Here is a 19,257-nt window from a genome sequence, read left to right on the forward strand (position 1 = left end):
GTTTGTTTTCTCAAAATCTGTGCTGAATTGGCAGGCACTGCTTTTTGCACATGATTAGAATTTATTAACAGTTTCCACAGAATCTAGCCTTGTTCTCTTTGAAATTGCACTTGCTACAAATGCACCTTTTGCAGAATGAATATAATGAATAGTTGCTGCCAAAGAATAACTTAAGGCAGATATTACTCAGTTTATCCTGATTGTTAATTTTCATGGCTTTGAATCCAGTTCATTTGTTCCTTGCATTCACCACTAAGGTTTTTTTAGGTCAGTGTAAGTCCAAAATATCATAGCCATCTCTCACCTTGATGTTTTAAAGCAGACAAAATATCCAGATTCCACTGGAAATGAAAATCCAGAACAAAAAGGAGTGATCCATTTTATTATTCCTTATAAAGAAATAGAAATCTGTTCAGGATGAAAGTTACATAAAATACTGAAGGCAGAGAAACGATGTTCAGGACATAAAGAGCAGCAGCGGTACATACTGCAGCATGCAATCATTAGTACTTAATAATGTAAGCCAACTGACAAAAATGCTGCAATCTAATGTATTTCTTAACCACACACAGTTAATTCCTCCTGTATATTTCATTGCTTCAAGATTTCTTTTTATGACAGTTAATTGGGCATATATTGTATCTCCTTCCATCACAGTGAGTAGGGGTTTTGATTCTCATAATTATTTAGAAGATGTAAGATACTGATTAAAAGATCATCGATGAAGAAGAGAGTTTCACAAAGAGTACTTTCTGAATTCCACATCAGAAAACATCCTCTCAGAATATTTGTCACCCAGCTAGCCAAGCAAACTGCAGACTCGAGATTCATCTTTCTTGCATTAATGCTGTGTTTTCACATCCTATCTTCAGGTACCTTCAGTGGCCAGGCACCACTTGCATGGATATCATAAGTTAATACCATGGAGGGGAATGAGGGTTGAAAGATTTGATGTAAATTCATGCTTTTCACAGAGGAGACAAAGGGAAGGACAGAGCCAGAAAAACAATAAAATATGTGGCTGCCTACAGATTAGGTGTTACATGCCCTGCACTGCCAGTGCCCAGCCTCAAGAATACAGAACTGAATGGAGAAAAAAACCACCCTACCCTTCCAGGTAGATGTTGGGTATGTTGCAGGAAAAAAAGCATGAATACTTGGTCCAAAAGAAGAATAAAAGAAGATTCTTTTTGTCAAAAAATAGTTCTAACCCTACCCTTCCAGGTAGATGTTGGCTATGTTGCAGGAAAAAAAAGCATGAATTCTTGGTCCAAAAGAAGAACAAAAGAAGATTCTTTTTGTCAAAAAATAGTTCTATTTTCAACTCTAAGAAAAAAATGGCAATAATTTCAAAATTTCATACATACTGTTCATTCAAAGAATTGACAACAATGATGCCGCTCCCATCTCCATCTCTCACAGGCATTTCGTTCAGCTCTAATATCATACCAAACATACCTCTCTAAAATTTTAACAGTGTTCAACATTAGATCTCCAAAATGAGAGAGGATTCCAAAGCAATTATTGAAGAAAGTCCTAAAGTCTGGGCTTTCTTGACTGAACTCTGAAGAATTGCCAAAAGCTTTTCAGTAAAAAATAGAAAAAAGCAGAGTAAAGCAGATGCCTTCGATGCTTTTTTGTGTTGTTTAAATTTCAAAGCGTTATCAAGTTAAAGGTGCAAATTTTTCAACCAATCCCTTTTGAGTAATCAGAAGTCAACAAAGGGATAAAAAGTAGTAACATCAAAATATCAGACCAATAAACAAACTTCTTACTAAGCTCCAGCTGCATTAGGCTTTTAAGAACTGTTCCTATTCGCAGGCATAGTTCTTTCTCATATTCTACTTTTTCTAGATAAAATAGCTATAAAACTGATTAAATGCAGTCTGTAAATTCCTAAAAAGAACCATCTGGAACATTTCTTCTTTTGACTATGGATGACTTGACCTAAATTCCTTGGGTTGTTCTTTTTATCAATCCCTAATTTCTGGTGAGACAGGGTTGACATTGGTTAGAAGTGAAGTCTGAATCCTTTTTGCATAAATCCATGTACTCAACCGTTCATCTGTAAACTCAGCTGAAGAGAGGGATGCTGGTGATGGTGCTAAATATATCACCAGTTGCACCTTGCTACAAGGCAGAGAGGACCCTGTGAATAAACAGTTATTTTTGTCTAGGGACATTATTAAATGAGTTTTGGAATTTCATTTCACAGGATCTTCTATCTATAAAACTTATTTAAGATCGTGACTATTAGTTCAAGTCAAGTCAAATGCGGATAAATTCTAAAAGCTGCAAGCAATGAATTCTGAGCAGTTGTGCAAGGATATTCCAGAGATTCACCCCTTTCCTCCGAGCTCCTTATCAGAGTAATGAAAACTCTTGGGAAATTCTTTGATCTTTTTTTGTGGAAGTCTTTTACCTACTAGGTCAGAAAGAGACAATGCTCAGATTTTTTTCTGGATAGCAGAGAAGATGTGTTAAATAGTCAGAACTTAAAACCCAAAACCCTCACACAAACCAAAAACCTAATTAAGTTTATCTCCATACCTTTAAACATAAAAGTATATCGAAATAACTTCACAGCAGAAAAAGAAACATTTAACCTAGTCATTCTCCTGTTGATACCTATCAAAACCACCAACAGCTTTGATGTTTTCCTTGTATTCTTACAGCCTTCTCCCAGGAGCAACGGCATTACACATATCCCTGCTACCTGCTGATACAAAACATGGCCAAACCACAGTTTCTTGTCTCTCAGCTATATAGTGCACTTAATAGCAGTTAAATAGGAGTTACTTTTTATCCATGCATGAATTTTGTACATGCTATTATTGCAATAAGAGTATATTACTTCTTCAGTAAAGGAGAGTGATAGACTCTTGTGCAGTTCAGATGGACAGTATTACAAATGTGTGTCAATATTCTCCTGTAATCACCCATGGCTGCCTGTTTTATTTCATTCCTCTTATGTCAGCACTGCAAGTGGTTAGTAGAGATCGTCACTGTTCCAGTTCTCTAGGCAGGATTTAAACATGTAATTTATTCCAAATATAATACTTTGATAAATTTGTAAAGCTTGTGCCACACACGAAAATTGAAGTTGAATCTATTTAATAGTTTGGCGTGTTATGCCTTTGCTCACTCTTACAATTAGGATGCTGTAAAAGTTGCATTTGTGTGAAGTCTGGCTTCTGCTAAAATTATGATTTTATTCTGAGTCTGTTCTGACTCCATCCTACAGTCTGAAGAATTAGATCTTAGTGATTGAAATTAAAAAGGCTTGAATTCTTTTTCATTTTAGTGCAGTTATTCTGGGCTAATATTAATATCCTCAATTTAAAGTTGTAACCCAGGGCATTGTCCCACTAATGTAGGATCTAAACACACAGGGCAGGAGACATTCCATGATCAAGAGAAATTTAAATAGATTATTCCTCACTGAGGAATGATAACTCAATGATAACTACTTTTCAGTTGCCTTGGGGGTATTTTCTGTAAAGATAAGCATAAATAATTTTTATGAAATTATTTTCATACAGCATATAAAATAGGAAGCAGAAAATGGCAAAATAATATAACAGTAATAAATAAATATTGTAAGTAATGTTACAAATAAAATAAAGTTTAAATAAATAAGTTATAAAGTGTTATGTAACAGAAACTACTATATAGCAAAATAGCAATATAGAAAAGAGAGGCCATGGGGACCAGGCTTGTTCATCCTGGACAAGAGGCTGAGGGAAGACATAATTCTGCTCTCTAAAGAAGGGTTTATGGAGAAGACAAAATAACATTGGCTTTTTCAGGGGTGCATAGCAAAAACATAAGAGGCAACAGCTACACCTTGCAGAAGGGAAAATGCTGACTAGACATATGGAAAATACATTGCACAGAGAAGGTGGTGCAACAGTGGACCAGAGATGGTGTAATCTCCATCCTTGGAGATGTTCCAAACTCATCTGACATGTCTACAAGCAGCCTGAACTAGCTTTGAAGTTGGCCCTGCTCCGAACAGGGAGTGGGACCAGGTGACATCCAGACATCCTTTCTCACTAAGCTTGTGGAGCTCTTCCCTAAGATCCCACCCCTTCTGAGAGATTTATTTGTTGTCCCAGACAGTTTAGTTTTCTTGCCCCAAGTAAGCAAACATGGGTATCTCCTTCCTTCCCCATCTTAAGGAGCCGCTTTTCTGATAAGTGGATCAGTGTGGTTCAGATCACCCAAGGGGAGAGGATCAGGGCTGGCACCAGGGCTTGAGAAGATCAAGAGAGTCAATGAACCTGTGGTAGCCCTGAGATGTGGACTCTCTTAGGAGATACCCAAGTGCTGCCTCCTCCGCCTGTATAAAAGGAGAACCTGTTCTGCACCTTTTAAGATAGCCATAAGCCAGTTTTAAAGACCACAGTGACCTTTTCCACAGGGAAATCACTAATGATGTGTATTTTCAGTTGCATTAATGGAAACTCAAATCTTAGCTGCTCACAAAGGTCACAGTTGTCTCTTGATGATGAAGATGTGGAAAATTACCCTCATTCACTCACAATCAGTAAAACTAACAAGCAGAACAATATGTTAACACAGACTTATTTCATCTGGACGGCCCAAACTGCTGTGCAGTATAATGAATATGCTAATGAATGGTAATTTACAGTTAATGAAATTCAAGAAGCAGGCCATTTCTCTAGTTTACGTACAGACGCCATCAGTGGGTCCAATTATTAATTGGTGGCACAGTGTACTGACAATACAAATACTGGGCATGCCAGTTAAGCTGCTTCTACCATAATATACACTTAATAAATTGATACACACTTTTCTTAATTCAGAATTAACATTTTCCTTCTTCTCATGAAATTGTACCAGTGTGTCTTTAGTAAAATGCAAATGAAGGCTCTTTTCTGTAGGAAGTAGAATGGTGAAAAAATAACAAAACATGGCTGGTAATTCCTCCTTGCTGAGAGCTAGAATTAAGGTTTAAGGTGAATTGTAACAGATAATCTTTTTCCCTCCATGACTTATATCATAGTAATGTTGACAATTTATGTATGCTGAATACCTTCTTCCATGATCTTCAAAGAAGTTTAGAAGGACGGGTAGGAGTAGTTATCTTTCAGCAGGCAGGAGCTGAAGTTGCCCAACATTGCTGTGAGCTCAGAACTGCTGGCCTCAGAGACATTATTTAAAGAAAAATATTGAGTAGCCATTTGCCCAACTGGCTGCATTAAGACAGGTAAGTAATTCCACATAGAAGAGTTGTAAACAGCAATATTTGGGTAAAATATACATAAGGAAAGAGTCTTTGATAAGCCTAGATTCCCACAGACTATGATAGCGTCCTGCCTGCCTAGCCCGTCTTTACAAAAAAAAGCCCTGTGTACCTGATAAGGCAACCCTAAGCCATATCTAAAGATCACTAGGACCTTTTCCGTAGGGAAGCCTTTAAATATAGAATTTATGGGACAACAGAACAGGAAGAAAAAAGACTAAATCCTGGTGCAATGCAGAAACCTGGAGTAGTTCTGATTAAAAAAAAAAACCCAACCTTAATAACTTTCAGGTGCAGTAAGGCATTTCTGAAAGAGTCAAAAAGCAGCCAGCCTCAGACAGTAGCAAGTATTGCAGAGCTAGTGTTTGCAAGTTCCCCCCATCAGTGAGGGCCCACCTGAACAGTTTGCAAAAAGAAACAGCTTTGATGTATGTTTTATGATGTAAATCACGCATGCCGGTATCAGCTTTACCATGCCTATGAGCAGGAAGCTATATGGAGGTATCTGTACCATTTACTTTTTGGATGCCCAGAATTTTAAACCACTTTGATTATCCTCCTCTTGTGAGATTGCTTTGGTATTCAAAAACTCACAAGAAATGGTCAGTTCCATCATGTTTTGTTCATTTATTTCCAAGAGCACTGGCAAGAGCTGAAAAATTAAAACATACCCTGGATTTCTTCTGCAGGGTTTTATTTAGCTGCCCGTGCCTCACAGATTCACACATGTTGTTCTAACATGCCACAGAGAAACAAAATTTTTGCAAATTAAATGATGTCTGTCAGGTGCACCAAAGTTTTAAACCAGTTACAATGCAGACAATTTAGAAGAAGAAGAAAAAAATCAGCCTACCTATTGCATAGTAAGATTTAGTATTCATAAAGTTTGCCATAAATGTTATTTACAGGAGTGGTGTGTGTCTCAGGTATTCATTCAAAAGGTAGACAGACAATCTCCCATAGTATCTATTTTAAAAATATTTGTTATTTGTTGGAGAGTGGCTCACACTTGATTAATCTGAAGACAGAATAAGTAAACATAGAAGACCACGAAGCTCCTGGCTACATAAGCAGCTTCTGATCGTTCATGGATGGTTTAACATCTGAGATTTCTGTAGTAAAGTCTTCCAACAAGAACTGACTTAATAACATATATTGTGAATAGATTGCTCTCATTTGAGAGAAAAATGCTTTTAAAGCTATTTTCCTACAATCTTTTTTTTTTAAAAAATTTCAAAACATTCCGTATTTGTGTTCTGATTGCAAACACACACGCAAAAATTCTAAGATAAGTGTAAAAGTCAAAAAGGCATTTCAGCTGTAACTTACACTGGGAAGAACGGGGAAGAGCTTGGCAATACCCATATGCGTTGCCAAAAACACTCAAATGAGTTCTCAGCTGGAGTAGGAGGCAACACCATTCAAACGACAAGCTTTCTTTAAAGCTTGGAGATAACAGAACACCACTGATGTTCAGATGTGGTGACTAGACAAATCGTTCATTCAATGCACCTCATATTTTATCAAACCATTTTAGATTGAATTGTACCCAAAGGCTTTCAAGATAGCTGAGTTTAAGAGATGGAAGTCCATTTTCCTTCTCTGTTCCTGATGGGAGGTCTACACAGTAAGCAAAGGCTCTAGGGGTTTGCTCTACCCTCTCCATTACATTTATTAATTAGAAAACAACAAAGAGGGTGTTTATATTATTGTGTGGGTGAGCCCCCTCACACAGTATTACCTGCATGTCACTGCAGAACTGGGTTTTGTAGATCTGGGCCTGCCAGAAACGTTAAAGCTGACCCCGTTGATGGAAATATGATTCATTGGGCCAGGGAGACAGCAGGAGTAAAAATTTATTTCTGAAATTATCTACACAAAATAGGTGCAAATATTTTTGAACACATAAAACAAATTGGAAAAGAACGATTACAGACTGTTATATGTAGATGCAAACTTCTATAGTAACCAAACTCCAACTCAAAGAACATTTAGATGCATTTCATGTAATTGTGAAATATACAGATATATGGTTTCAAAAATAATTAAACAAAGTAAAGGTACAAAAATCAGTCAAAGACTGTCAAATTCAGAAGGCAATCTCTCTGGCACAGGCAGTCCTTCAGCCAAACTGCTGGTGGAGTTTTCCAGAGCAGTATCACTAAGTATGTGCCCTGCTCAAACACTATTCCCATAATCACTGTCAGAAACAGGCCAGTGCGCGAGATAAACATAATTTCACATGAGTGGATCTGAAAAAAAACTTTAAATTCCCTTCTGTGGTTGTCAAACATATCTGGGCTTTTCCATACTTAAGTAATGTGGTACTGCCATCCACTGGAGTTAAGAAATGTAAGGAAAACGGTGTTTTTGAGTAGAAACTGTGTATGTCGTGCCACTGTGTATCTGGGCCTCTCCCAGATTGGTGGGATCAGTATCTATACCTGAAAATTCAAAGGTCTTTTTGTCCAGAAACTTAAAGGTTGTTTATGCAGTTTGTATGTTTGAGCATGAAAACATCCAAACTGCTTCCTTTCTCAATTAAGTCTGAATCTTCTTCCCTCACATATTTCCAACCTAGTAGGCAAATCCTTACCTTTTTTGTTTCTCGTGTAACTTTCAGGACTATCAGGAAGCTTCTAATTTGGAGCAGTTTGTGACTCGCTTTCTTTTGAAGGAAACACTGAACCAGCTTCAGTCCCTCCAGAGCTCCCTGGAGTGTGCCATGGAAACCACGGAGGAGCAGACCCGGCAGGAGAGGTGAGCAAACCTTCTGCCCAGCTGCAGTGAAGGGAGTGAGGAGTGGGGTCACCGTGAACTTCCAAGATCATTTTACATTTCACCCAGCAACATGATGTAGGGAATAACAGGAGAAATAAGGATATGCTTTTTATTCCATATAGGAACTCACTACAAGGAGTTTTCCTGAAATTGAATACAAGCAGGTTCTGAGCTGATCCTGTGGTGGGTTGCATGTAGGAAGACCATTTTGTTACAACCTAGGCTCTGCTCCTTGGAATTCTTTTTAAATCCATTGACTATTTAATACCAAATGCAGAAACCAGACCACTGCAATGTGAAGAACTCTAAAACTACTAAGACCATTGACTGTCTACTTGTTTGTTTCTTCTGGCTTTATGATTTTTCTTCATTCCTGGTTACACAACGATCCCAATGTTAAGAGAAGAAATACCAGGCTCTTGCTTGTTACAGCTTCTTCCTAGATCTTCAGGACATGGTTTAGTAGTCGTGGTGGTGCTGGGTCAATGGTTGGACTTGATGATCTTAGAGGTCTTTTCCAACCTTAATGATTCTATGATTCTAAGGTAGGGCCATAGTATTGATTAACATCTAACTCTATAAACTGAAAATCACCTGGGTAAACTATATCCATCCAGGGCGGTTAGCTGAATTTAATACCATGATCTCATAGGTGAGGGTTTGTAGGATCAAAGATCAAAACATTTTTGAAAAGGTACTTGGCTTTATGGATTTGTTTTCCTTAGTATGCTATTGTTAAAGATGATAGGGAAAGCAAAATACAAGCTGTTGTGTTTCATGGTCAAAGAAGATCTCAACACCTCATATGTTTTAAAATGCATTGCTTTTTCAGTCTTTCTTTTGGATATGTCATTTTCTTGTTTGTTTTGCTCTTCATTTTGACATCTCTGCATACACTGGGGTTTTGTGGCAGTAGGTTGACCATAGGAATCAAGCAGGTTTTCAAAAGCTGAGTATGCACAGTTCCAACCTTAATGATTCTATGATTCTAAGGTAGGGCCATAGTATTGATTAACATCTAACTCTATAAACTGAAAATCACCTGGGTAAACTATATCCATCCAGGGCGGTTAGCTGAATTTAATACCATGATCTCATAGGTGAGGGTTTGTAGGATCAAAGATCAAAACATTTTTGAAAAGGTACTTGGCTTTATGGATTTGTTTTCCTTAGTATGCTATTGTTAAAGATGATAGGGAAAGCAAAATACAAGCTGTTGTGTTTCATGGTCAAAGAAGATCTCAACACCTCATATGTTTTAAAATGCATTGCTTTTTCAGTCTTTCTTTTGGATATGTCATTTTCTTGTTTGTTTTGCTCTTCATTTTGACATCTCTGCATACACTGGGGTTTTGTGGCAGTAGGTTGACCATAGGAATCAAGCAGGTTTTCAAAAGCTGAGTATGCACAGTATATATACACCCCTCTTTCCAGGTTCCCTGCACAACTGATGGGAGAGAAAAAAGTCTTGAATGGCCAGTTCAGACCTAGAGCCTAACTTAGGTGCTCTTACGTCTTCCAGAGTAATCACTGACTTCTCTGACTTGCCTTTTAAGACAGCCTCTCTAGAAATACAGTCTAGAAAGACCACCTGAGTAACTCAAACTACTCACCTGGGTGGGTAGAATTGGGCGGTATGAACATCCCTTTTGCTGCCAGCTTTCTCATCTGCACTGACTGTCTGGTAAGGCATTGTGGAGACTTCTTTCTCCAGTTTTATCAGTACAGTTGTTCAGAAATATCTTCTTGGGTGATGAATTTGGTTTATGACAAAGAAAATGAGAAAGAGGTATGGCACTGTTAAGCCAAATACCAATCTTGCCCATTTTTTGAGATAGCAATGGAAAAGCCAGATGAACTCAAAACTGTAACTGAAGCTATTTTGGAGAAAATTATTCAGTTCCTAGTGCAGATGCCCCGGTCCCTATGTAAAATCATAGAATGCTTTGGGTTGGAAGGGACCTTTAGAAGTCATCTAGCCCAAGCCCCCCACAGTGAGCAGGGACATCTTTAACCAGATAGGTTGCTCAGAGCCCCGTCCAACCTGGCCTTGAATGTTTCCAAGGATGGAGCCTCCACCACCTCTCTGGGCAACCTGTTCCAGTGTTTCACCACCCTCATTGTAAAGAATTTCTTCCTTATATCTAGTCTAAACCTACCCTGCTTCAGTTTAAAACCATTACCCCTTGTCCTGTCACAGCTGGCCCTGCTAAAAAGATTTTCCCCATCTTTCCTATAGGCCCCCTTTAGGTATTGAAAGACCGTAATCAGGTCTCCCCGCAGCCTTCGCTTCTCCAGGCTGAACAAGCCCAACTCCCTCAGCCTGTCCTCATAGGAGAGGTGCTCCAGCCCTCGGATCATTTTTGTGGCCCTCCTCTGGACCTGCTCCAACAGTTCCATGTCCTGCTTGTTCTGAGGGCTCCAGAGCTGGATGCAGTACTCCAGGTGAGGCCTCACCAGAGCAGAGTAGAGGGGCAGAATCACCTCCCTCGACCTGCTGGCCACGCTTCTCTTGATGCAGCCCAGGGTACAGTTGACCTTCTGGGCTGCCAGCGCACATTGCCGGCTCATGTCCAGCTTTTCGTCCATCAGTACCCCCAAGTCCCTCTCAGCAGGGCTGCTCTCAATGCCTTCTTCCCCCAGCCTGTATTGATACTGCGGGTTTCCCTGACCCAAGTGCATCTTCAATTATGTTTAACTTAGGGGCAAACTGTCTGAATCAAAATCCCATTAAGACACTCCTAAACTAATTTAAGAGTGCTCACAGTGGGGAACTGCCATAATTTCACTTACTGTGAAGGGATTTTATGCTGCAGAAAATACCATCTCCTTAACATAGTGTGTGACCCTTTGGTGAGCCTTCATTCTGTGCTTCAGGAGACCAGAGAGCTTGCCAAAGCAGTGACCTGGGAATTATTTACTGAACTGTTTAGACAACTGCCTAATATTCTTTGCAAGCACTCATCCAGCTAACTGTTCAAAACTAATTGTAGTCCTGGTCCTTCATTGCTCGCTGGCTGGATACTGAGGAAGAGGCAGCCTTCAGTCCTCACACAAACTCTCAAGCTTCAATGACTCTGTCATCGCAGTACAAACATAAGTCATTTCTGTATCTGCTATGTTTCAATACTGGTCCCAGAAATGTATCTGTCCTCCACCCAATATTAGCTAATTCTTATTAGTTTTCCTTCCCTATAAACGTTGCTGTTTATCTTTCCAATCTTTAAGCTGAAGTGGTCAATGTTTAAAGTTCGTATCTCACTTTTAGCTGTACTTGTGACCCCAGATCCTCTGCAGAGATGCTACAAAATTCCCGTGAATGAAGAAATGATGTGACCTTTCTCCCCCTAAAAGATAGGCTTACACTAGCTTAACCCTCTTGGGTTTTGGTTTGGTTTTTTTTAATTCTTTAATGACTAGCAACCTAAATACAACTACTTAGTAATAGCGAAAATATGGAAAATAATTCAGTGGTCTCAATAAGTATTTTTCTTTTTTTAATTCAAAAGGGAACATAGAATAACATTTTTTGAGAACAGAGAGAGGAGAGTTCCTCCACGTTTTACCTCTCCTGTGTTTCTGTGCAGACAAGATCCAACAAAACCAGAAGTTCTCTCAATTCAATGGCCAGGAAAACGCTCAGCTCGAAGACTTCAGAGGAACAACAGCCTGTCACCAAATAGCCCTCATTTTAGCACAGGTACGGTATTTCACATTTTAAAGATATTTAAATAATCACATGCATACACACACACATACAGAAAAATATACATGCATCTTCCTCTCAGAAATTTAATTTAGACATGATAACTAACTCGGATACTTTACCGACAGAAATCAATCTTCAATTTAACATAGAAGGTATTAAAATATGTACTCATAGATCTGAACTGATAAAAAATAAGTATATAATTATGGGCCAAACTGTGATATTTTGTTGGGGCTGTGGGTTGATTCAACATTTCTTAGGTAGTATTTCTAGCCTGCAGATAAGAATAAAAAAGTGAAGGCTGTAACTTATACAGAACCAAGTTCTCTGTCGTGACTTACACCCCAGCTGAGGGGAACAAACAAGAAAAAAAAAAGGGAAAATACCAAATGATGCTGTTCATTCAGTGCAATGATGCCGGATGATGTTCAGAAGGAACCCAAAACTACACAAGCTGTACCAAATCCACTTACTGTATTAATTTCAAAGACCTAACATCTTTTTCTGCAGCTATTCTAATAGCTAACAGCTGTCTACTCACCTAGACAAGATTTGTGTTTGTCTTGGCACTTGGTCTTCCTCTGTATTGCCTGCTGCCCACATGCACAGTAACACTGTAGGTGTCTATACACACTCAACACTCAAGCCAGCATTTCTTTAGCCTTTGTACTCATTTAGGTAGAGCCACACTCTGCCTCCGCTACATATCACACTTATGGTACATCCCCAGAATTAGGTTTTCTTTAGTGAAAACATAGTACAAGTGCCACAAGAACTCTCAGCTGGAAAATGAGGAGGTTAATGAATGTGCATATCAAAAGCATGTGTTGAAAAATCTTCAGTTTCTGATAAACAACTTTCCTCTCTCCTTAGAGCAATCACTTATGTTCACATTCACACTGTGGGTGATGCCAGGAGCTGCTCTCGTTATGCATGTATCTCTTTCTTTGAGTATTATCCTTTCCATCTGTCAGACAATTTTCTTGAGACTTTGGCGAATCAAAAATTTCCAGAGACTTTAGAAAGGCTGAGGTGCTTGTGCCTTTGTAGAACAACATTTTCTAGCTTCACCTTTGCTATATGACATCAGGTCATTATACAGTCACAAATATGACTGCAGCGGAAATGGAGAGCTAGGAAGTCTTCTGACAGGGTCATGTTCTATCCATACAAAGAGACAAGACACAATTAACATCTAGTGTCATTAGTCTTTCCTCTGCTGCTGGATTCCATGACTTGAGAGAAAAATAAACATAGGAAAGTTATTATGATAAAACATAATCAATCTTGAGCTGGTCAAAATTTGCAGTCACCATAGGCATAAATTACACATCTCAAACCCAAAATGTCGTTCTAGAATAATCTAGTGTAGGAAGGATCAATCCTAATAATCATATTGCTGCAATTCATCAGGCACCTAGGAACGCTGTTTGGTTGGAAAGGTAAAGAAGGATCATTAGCTGCAAGGGACATCCCATTAAAGTTATAAAACCAGCTATAGAGTCCCTTCTAGATTATATCCATAAGTAGTGGACGAACACATGAAAACCCCTAAGACAGCGTATTGCAGATGACAGTAACAAAGCTGAAACCCCCTCAAAGTCTAAGTATAAAAACAGCTGTTGCAGCTAAATTAACTTTTCCTGAATGAAGAGAAATCCCCTTATTCCCAATGCATACGAGACATTCTACAATTATGTTAGGTGGCTCCTTCAGGAATCCCTCAATATCAGGATTCCTCAATATCAGAATTCCTCAACATGCCATGCCAGAAACCTAGGTCATTTAGCTGCACATGTATATCCAATTAGTTCTTTTCTGCTGTTCATAAGAATGCATTTGTTTTATTGGGAATAAATAATAATTGACTAATCCAGGACTCCTGCTGGAAGCATTGCGTCAGGACCCTAAGAACAGCAACAGGCTGACCATGGCAATGGCCTTGCAGTCAGGGCCCTATAGCAGGTCTGCCAGCTCTTTGCGGGAGAAAGAAAGATCCTATTGCCCCAGCTGTATTAGCCATGCCAAGATATCTAAGACAGTCTTGACTGCATTTCTTTCACCTTCACCAGTGCTCTCAGGGGAAAAGAGGAACAGCAGATAAGACACAGCACATGATCCCTCCATGGAATTCCAGAGACAGGCTTGCAGTGCAGCAGAAGAGCTGACCCTTACTTTTATAGAATCTTTCACATACAGAAGAGTAAGAAATGGCAAACTACAAAAAATACTAAGACAGAGAAAGGTTTACCACAGAGACACCCCCAAGTTGATTTTGCATTTTGAGCAGAAGGTGCTCAGGTTATGAGCTGGTTCTATCTCCAGAGGAGAGCATTCCTTTCTTTAGGTATCAGCATGATTTCAAAAGCACTGGCATTAATCTAGAATGCAGTTTTCACTGTGTATTGGATTCTATTCTATCTTAAAAAGAAAGAAAATAATTTGTATAATCAAAACCATTCTTTCCTTTAGTTACACCTAAATGAACATTGAACTAGTTGCAGCACAATCTTCAAAAAGCAAAACAAATTGCAAGTGAAGCTAAACTTTTTATAAAACAAGTGAATACACTATGTTCCAGCATTTAGTAACACATTGTAAATGTTCATTATTTATATTTTCCAAAGGTTGGATTGAAGATGACAGCCAGTGGAACACCCAGATAAACAGACTCCAAAAGCTGATTGACAGGCTGGAAAAGAAGGTGTGTGTTTCTTTTCACCTCTTTGTCCTCTCATTTTCAGTAAAGCAGCCCTTAAATCACAAATGCTTTCAATGCCCCAGTCGCAGTCTTTCCAATCAATGGTGAGTGAAACTCCATCACCTAAGAGAGCTAACACTCCTTAAATGCCTACATATTCCTTTCACCTTCTTCTTCCTATTTCACAAAAGCATGACATGGTTTTGCCAAGCTCCTCTTTCCCCTTCCCATCACCACAGATCCAACTTTTTGTAAAGATCTGAAAAGTCACACTATTCTGTGATGGGAAGATGTTACTGTATTTAGTTATGCTTGTTTTGGGGAACATGGGACAAGCCTCTCTTTTTAGGATCTGATTTTTTTCTCTTCGTCTCCAAACTTTCCCACTAAAGCTTGACAGAAAGTTCCGTTTCCTCCTTCCCCATCAGAGAATACTAATTTATAAGGATTAAAACACTTTCCTAAGATCAACCGAAAGCTGATGCAAATCCCACCATCCCACCTGGGAGCCGTGGGAGCCGCCCCAGCTCCGGGGCTGCACCAGCCCCCAGAGCCCTGAGACCTCCTGCAGTTCCCACGCCAAAGGAAAGCCCTCCGGGAGTTTGACAAATGACCCGTCTGATCCAACCATACCAAGGCTTCCCAGGGCTTGTAAAAACCTGAGTAACATCCATCTGCACAGAAAATATCTATTTCTTTTGTTTCCAATCAGATTTATTGCTACCCTAGGTTTTAAAAGTTGTTTTATGTCTGTGTGTGGTGACTTTTTTTTTTTTTGAGAAGCAGAAGAAAAAGTAAGGTGTCCTGTGCTGTTCTCTACATAAAGTGTCCCTATTGAAGGATAGACATACAATTTCAGATAGGTGCTAAGGGAGTGGCTGAATTCAGTGGATTTTGGGACCCAGGGCATTTCTTACTCCTGGTTTACTAGAGGCGAGGTTTTCAGCTGAAGCTCTCTCAGACCCAGGAGCTGCTCCAGTCCTGGTGCGGCTGATGCTGCCCCTCCCTGCAGGTCAGTGCTCACCAGCAGCGAGGCTGTGCGTGTGCTCCACAGACACGGAGCCACACACACCAGCACGCGTGCCTTCACCAGCACCTGCAAACAGACAGGCAGCACTCGCAGAAACATGAACATGCAACAGCCTGATCCTGTTCCAGCAGATCAGGATGGGTGTTCCCCCATGAAGTCCACCTAGTATTTGTTGCTGGACCCATGCCCCTTACCTAGGCATGGGCTCAGAGCTTGGGTCCTGGCAGACAAGTGTCTCCTCCTACTCACCTGCTAGTCCAACTTGAGTTCAGTAGCAAATTATATACCTAGAAAATAGTGAAGTGAGGGATTTAAGAAGACAGAATAAATGGTGGTGATCTGGCACAGGGCTCAGCAAGACAAGCATGTTGACCTTTCTCTGCCATTGCTCCCTTCCAAATGAACACACCGCTCCTAACTATTTTTCCACTTTGGTCCCAGTTTGGGACCAAAATTCGGTGTTGCTGTTATCTCAACCTTATTACTGATTAGCTGCATTATGGATAGGGTCAGCCCCCAGCACTGCTGGCCTGGCAAGACTCTGCTCCCAAAAAGGAACCCTGTACTCCCTTTGGCTATCCCTGAGGTCTGACAGTCTCTCACATCGCTTCTCCTTAACCAGCCGTGAAATTCAGCCATTCCTTGTGGCACTGTCTGTAACTTCTGTCAGCTTCTCACTTCGTTCCTTGCTATGCTCAGCAGCTCCTCATGGTCTGATCAGTCCATTAAGCCTCTGGCCAGGGCACACTCATCTGCCTGCACACAACAGCCTCCTCCCAGAGGTCATTTCTGCATGAGAAAAGCAATTACACAGCAGTTCCCACATTAATGACATTTTAGTAGCAACTTGATTTTTTCTGAATAGCTATAAATTGGATTTTGAAATGTCAGTCTGTCATGAAATGTAACTCTCGCTTTTGGTCCAGCCTTACTCTCAGCTCTGCTTTGGACGCAGCAGCTCGCTGGCCTGCCACACTGACTTCCCAACACGGACTGATGCTAAAAGGAGTTTGAAACTTAACATTTAAAAGAACATTACTGAAAAAAGAAACCTGACATACAGCAATAATGCAATGCAAATGTTACAGGAAGCAGCCAACCATTTCATAGAAAATAAACTTACAACAAGGATGTTATGAAATGACCAAATCTGCTCCAGATAAATGACAGAGAACCTCAGTTTGAAACGGAGCTCGGGGCATAGACCTTCCATAACTAACTCCTTATCAATATAAAACTTGATTAATAAAACACAGCAATTAGACAAACCTCCTTTTGCCAATAGGCTGACTATATCCACCTTTGCCTAACTTTGCATCTGCTTGGCGTTGTATCTCACAGCCAGGTCTAACCGTGAGAGGTGAGAAGTTCACCCTGTCTGCAGCTTCTCCAGGACCACCTCCTTTGAGTGTTCTTCTCCTGGCACTTCTTTCTGACCTCTGGGAATTAAACCCCCCAATTTACTAGGCATGCAACACAGAAATCATAAAACTTCTGGTCCTATAAAGTATCCTAAGCCATATTAAAGACTGTGAGAATTCTTTCGTATTAACACCACCTCATCTTGTCCTCATTTTATTAGAACTTACACTTCATTACGGTAGGAGGAGCTCCCTGCGATCCATGTTTAAGCAGCACCTCACAAAACAGTGTCTGGGTCATGACTGGGACAGGCACATGTGGCAAGAAGGATGTCAGTGCCACTTAGCAGTAGGAGACTGTCAGCCCATCTACTCTGTGCCAAAGCAAAGTCCAGAAAAAGCAAAGCTGATTGCTTGAATGGCCACTGACTTCAGACTGAAATGAATTAGACAGAAACATCAAGCGGTGACCAAGTGATTGTGTTTGACTTACAGCTAATAAAGGCAGCATTTAATTATTATTTAGTTATAACTTTTGGAGATATAACAGAATCTAGCTATTGGAATAACTTGTTAAAAAGGTAAGACCAGAATACAGCTTATATTTCCATTTTTTTTTATTTCCATTGTCTTTTCAACTGCCTGAAGGACCTAAAGCTCGAGCCATTTGAAGAGGAAGTTTTGGAAGAAAATGCAAAATCTGTAAGTGCTTTTCAAGATAATGACTTTTGACATTTGATTTTCCATGCCAAGTATTGAGCCAACAATCTCACTTGATCTCTTTTGTTAAAAAATAAAAATCACCATCCTCCCTTTTCCCAGGGATGAGAATCCATTTTAGTCAGCAGAATACATTGTGCAAGATGCAACACACCAAAACTTATGAGTATGGGGGCAAAACTTCTGTATTAATTTTTGCATTGTTTTCAAAGGACACAGTGAGCCAAAACCTCAGTTCACCGAAGGAGTAAAAGGTGTCATTTATAAGATTTGCCAAATTTGGCAGCAGTCTTTATGGGGTGAAAGCTTCTCAGCTTCTGATCACCTAATGCTGCATGCATGCTTTAAATCATGGTTGTACAGCCAGCCTCCCTCCCTCCCAAAACTGATGTAGGAAGCCTTATCAGGAAAGATGGGATAGCATCTACTGTTAAGCCGTAATAAATATTACAACTTACAAAACCAAAATCATAACCAGAAATAAATGTACTTTTAATTAAGCCAAAGATCAATTTTTAAAATACACTAGCATCCCTAAATTCTGGGCTTTGAACCTAAAAAAATGCAAATCAAATACACAGGGAAAAATAACAAAAATAGATGATCCATCAAATTCCTTATTTCATCACAGGGCTTGTAATAGCTTTTTTCTTTTTTAAATGAGATTATACAATATTGCTAGACAGGCTGCTTCTGGTGGAGGGATAACCCATGAGACAACGGTATCAATAAGCAAGGCAGAAACAAGTCAAAAAGCCGTACAAGAGATGAAGTTGCATTAATTAAGAAGCACATGGTGTTTATGTATTTCATTAGTAAAATTGACAAGCTTCAATGGATAAATCAACATGTAAAGTACCTACATTGGCTAAAGGCTAATCATAATAATTCAGGATAAATAGGTCTTCTGTGCTGCCAAGTGTTTCCATAGTCCCGTTTATAAAGATGGTTCATTTTTTGCAGAAAGGTGGAGGGAAAAAACCCCACCTCAACGAAAGTAATACCACATCCAATGCAGACTGTGGGAATATGTTCTCGTCTCAAACCTCACACCTGTTTGCATAAGGATTAATCCAAGGAAACACACTGGCTTTACTGTTGAATGTTCCAAAGATAAACATTTGCTTTGTACTCTTCTGAAAAAGAGTCTCTCGCCCAGGCTTTGGACAACTCTCGCTCTTTCTAAGGTCAACACTAATTTTGGGTGTTTCCATTCTCCGCCTCAGCCTGCTGAGATATAAAAGCTACCCAGAGGTGTTTCTATTCCTCTACTCCAAAGCAGTAAAACAGGGACCGCAAACTTCAAAGGAACTTTTGGGGCAAGTGGGGCGTGATTACTGTGGGTTTTATTGTTTTATTGATAGACTTTCCAGAGTTTAAAGTACAAGGAATTCAGAGGGTGATATGGCAGTAATACTGTAATGTTTTTGTATCAGCACATAATGATTGTCCAACGTCAAATGTCTGTGATAGAAGAAGAAATTGAAGAATTCCGTCTTGCTCTGAAGCAGTACGTGGAATCTGCTTCTACTCAGGGTGGCTGCTTGCAGTAAGTACAATGTTATTGCCCCTGGGCTGAAGGAAGGAATGCAGCCTGATTTCCTGAATAACCTTTAAGTGGAGCCGGATTATTTATGAAGAGAGAACCTGTAACATTTTCTTTCCTGGCTGGTTATGCATGTGTGT

General features: G+C 39.7%; 1 protein-coding gene across 1 annotated transcript in view; it reads left to right on the forward strand.

The window, feature by feature from the left end:
• NECAB1 (N-terminal EF-hand calcium binding protein 1) overlaps positions 1-19,257 on the forward strand; it is a 53,634-nt gene that overhangs the window by 28,168 nt on the left and 6,209 nt on the right. The window contains exons 5-9 of the mRNA XM_035893901.1: positions 7,893-8,029; positions 11,638-11,750; positions 14,387-14,463; positions 17,500-17,553; positions 19,008-19,120. Of these exons, the coding sequence (XP_035749794.1) occupies positions 7,893-8,029; positions 11,638-11,750; positions 14,387-14,463; positions 17,500-17,553; positions 19,008-19,120 (494 nt within the window). The remainder of the gene's footprint in view (positions 1-7,892; positions 8,030-11,637; positions 11,751-14,386; positions 14,464-17,499; positions 17,554-19,007; positions 19,121-19,257) is intronic.

The sequence above is a fragment of the Egretta garzetta genome, unplaced genomic scaffold, assembly GCF_000687185.1.
Source record: "Egretta garzetta isolate BGI_Z169 unplaced genomic scaffold, ASM68718v1 scaffold154, whole genome shotgun sequence".
Taxonomy (NCBI): Eukaryota; Metazoa; Chordata; class Aves; order Pelecaniformes; family Ardeidae; genus Egretta; species Egretta garzetta.